Genomic DNA, 3,217 nt, shown 5'->3' with positions numbered 1-3,217 from the left:
ATCCCTGTGAAGCCCAAAAGTACTGTGGGGTCTGCTCATCAAAAGGCTAAAAGATTGGGACGTGCTGAGTTCGAAACACATAAGGGGATCAGCTTGTATAGGCTGATTGACCCAGTTTGGCTCAGACATGCCCTAATGAACTGAATGCTGGCCCATGAGGGTGTCAGCTGGACACCCAGCAGGATTCAGAGGTATTCTGTTTAACTGTGTGCCTGTGTCTGACTGTAGTTACTGTTGCTGTGATGAACTGATTCTTGGCATATGAGGGTGTCAGCCTGTCCATGCTGATCAACCTGGCCTGGTCAGGCATGCCACGTTAATCTGTGTGTGTTTGTGTGTATGACTGATTTGGGGACTGGAGGAACCCAGCCCCACCGAACTGAGTCCTGCAAGATAGCTCCACTGGGGGTAAGGGTTTGGAGAAGGGAGAGAAACAGCTCTGTATAGAAACACAAGTAACACAAGCAGCACATTGATAGAATTACCAAGACCCTAGCCCTAATAAATGAGCACACCCCAAAGTAGCGGGCAAATCTGGTAACATCAGCAGAATAACACTATGGTCAGGTACAGACATTATACTTTTACTGGTATAAGCGCTCAGAAACTGGTCTATACCTATAACATAGAAGTTCAGCACACACAGACAGGTTTAAAAATGGTGGAACTCAGTCTAAGATTTACACCCCCACCAAAGGACAAATTGTGTGTCCTGTTTGCTACTGATTAAAACTACACTGCTTACAGAAAACTGCGTAACTTAGATCAATTCTGCCTCAGGCTTTCCGAATGCCTCTACTGAGCCCTTGTTGGCTTGGAAATGGTGATTTTGAAAACTGGCTTATATACAATATATATTAATTGGAATACAGCTTTTCCTCACTTTATGTGGGTTCTGTATGTGCAAATTCACTCTTATGCAGTGACCCTTTTTATACCAAAAATTGATTATATGTAAGGTAAATTCACTCTTATGCTATCAGTGTGGTGGAAGCCTGCAGTTAGCTGCTTTGTGGGAGTAACACACACCAAAAATATAGGCTCCCATGTGGATCTGTGCTCCTCTCTCGTTGTCTGGGACACGTGTTTCTGTAGTTGCCATCCCCATTATGTCTTCTAAGCATCTTGCTAGCTTATCTCCAACCCCTCTCCCTGGTCCATCAATGAAGCCTTCACCACCCTCTCTTCACATCAACTAAACATTCACCACCACCCTGTGCTGTCTGCTGTTGGCAAGTACCAAAGTTGTCTTGTAAAAGTGGTAGAAACAGATCAGTACAGTTGAGGTCTTGGAATGTATCCCTATTTGTTACACTGTAAAGTGTGTTCCCTTTATGTGAATTCGAAGTATGCACCACTTTCCAGGAACGCATGTACAGCATGAAATGAGGGAAACCTGTAATGGTTATAGCAACAAGGGTTAATTGATTTCTAAAAATCTTGGGTCTTAGTCGCACAGGTTTCCCAGCCTTCAAAAGCAGACAGGGTGTCTAACCCAGGCAGGAAAACATTAAGACCATACGTGCTGGGTAACTGAAAACATCGAAACTTTATTTTCATAATAAAGATATGCCTGGCTCCAGGCCTGTAGTGCCTGCTTTCAAAAAGCCTTAAGCTTTCTGGTTTTGGGGACACAGACCAAATTAAGAGGACACTGGTAAAGCCCCAAATTAGGAGGTGGAGATGTGATAGGCTTGTGAAAATAGGGATTTGGCTGACATCACAGGACATGACGCTGTGTGACCAACCAGCGACAGCCCCAGAGCAAGAGTCATCAGAAGTCACCAAGAGAAGAAAGAATACAAAAGAAAGAGTTTTCAAAAGAGAGGGGGGAAATGGTTGGCATCATTCACTGACCTCCAAGGCTGCTGGCAAAGGACCTCAAGGTGGTATTTACATACTGGATGGATGGATGGACCGCTTGCCTTATGTGTATATTCTGGGACTGGGGAATTTGGGTAACGTATGCTGTACTTGCTTTGCCTGCATGGCTTTTATTTATCATTGTGTATCAATAAACTTGCCTATTATCAACTGGCAGGAGTTGTGCTCTGAGGGTTGTGCTAGCTAGGAATAAAGGTATCAGGACTGGGTTGTGAATCCAGTGCCAACAGCCCTAGCTTCTCTCAGCATTACCATTTGAAACAGATATGGATGGAGAGATTTTGAGCTTAAATGAACATTGTTCTTAGGAAAAATAACTGGTACTTTTAAGCTTCCTCTAGTATGCACTCCTTGAAGGCAGTTGCAGAGCTCTGTGTGAAATCAAACATTGAGGCTATGATGTGCCAACCATACTGGAGGACCTACCTAATGCAATAGTAAAGAGAAGGGTGGGGACATTTTGTGCAAGAATTCAAAAGCATGTGAAGTCTTATTAAGAGCTCTAGGCAGTTATATAAATGAACAGCAGTTTTTTCAAGGAGTATGCCCTGTTGTTAAAAGGAAACAGCCTCATTTTCCTTTTTATCAATGCTTTAACTGCAAAGACTGAAAAGCAACCGGATAAATCAAGGCATATTTGCACCCTAAGCAATGGTGGTAAAATGTGGAGCACCCTTTGGCACAGAAACAACCATGTAACAGAGGAGGAGGAGGAAAATTTTCAGAAACAAGTGGAAGGTGTGGAGTACTGACCTGTTTCCCATCACATTTTAGAAAAGAAGCAGTTGCAATGTTAAAATAAATAAATAAATAAATAAAGCATTTAAAAGCAGAGGAGTGAACAGGTGAGAGCGCCTTGCTGCCTACCTAATAATTTATTTGGGAAGTAAAATCACTTTTAGGGCACGAGAACCCGAACTGCGAGACCCCTCGCCAGTCATTCCCTCGCTGGAGGGGCCTCGTGCTGGCCAAGGAGGCGGGGACCAGCCCCGCGCTGCACCATCACCCCCGTGCCTGCTTAAAGAGAAGTGCGGGGGTTCCCACAGCTCTTCCCCGCGCGGCGCTGCTTTTTTTCCTTCCTTCCTTCCCTTGCCCTTCTGCTCCCCCCATCGCCGGTCGGACCCACAGGCGGACACGCTCCTTCCCCGCCACCCTGAGCGTGAGACAGGTGCCCGCTCCTGACAGGAGCCGGACAGCCGGCCCGACAGTCGGAGATGCCGTGGGTTACCCAGTCAGGGCGCCGTACCTGCGCGTGGTCTCCGGCCCAGCCGCTGCTGCCCGCCATCCGGCCCCGCCGCGTCTCGGTTGCCCTGGGCAGCGGCGCCGGAGATAG

The 3,217-nt window shown here is 46.5% G+C and overlaps 1 protein-coding gene across 1 annotated transcript in view; it reads right to left on the bottom strand.

Moving 5' to 3' along the window:
• The window catches only part of CUNH10orf107 (chromosome unknown C10orf107 homolog), a 141,111-nt gene extending 137,904 nt beyond the window's left edge, over window positions 1-3,207 (bottom strand). Inside the window, exon 1 of the mRNA XM_019538634.1 lies at window positions 3,131-3,207. Coding sequence (XP_019394179.1) covers window positions 3,131-3,169 — 39 coding nt within the window. The 5' untranslated portion in view covers window positions 3,170-3,207. The remainder of the gene's footprint in view (window positions 1-3,130) is intronic.
• Between the last annotated feature and the right edge of the window lie 10 nt (window positions 3,208-3,217).

Source organism: Crocodylus porosus, unplaced genomic scaffold (genome assembly GCF_001723895.1).
Source record: "Crocodylus porosus isolate Cpor-Errol unplaced genomic scaffold, CroPor_comp1, whole genome shotgun sequence".
Classification (NCBI taxonomy): Eukaryota; Metazoa; Chordata; order Crocodylia; family Crocodylidae; genus Crocodylus; species Crocodylus porosus.
The sequence above is the reverse complement of the archived record's forward strand: the minus strand, read 5'-3'. Positions and strand labels throughout refer to the sequence as shown.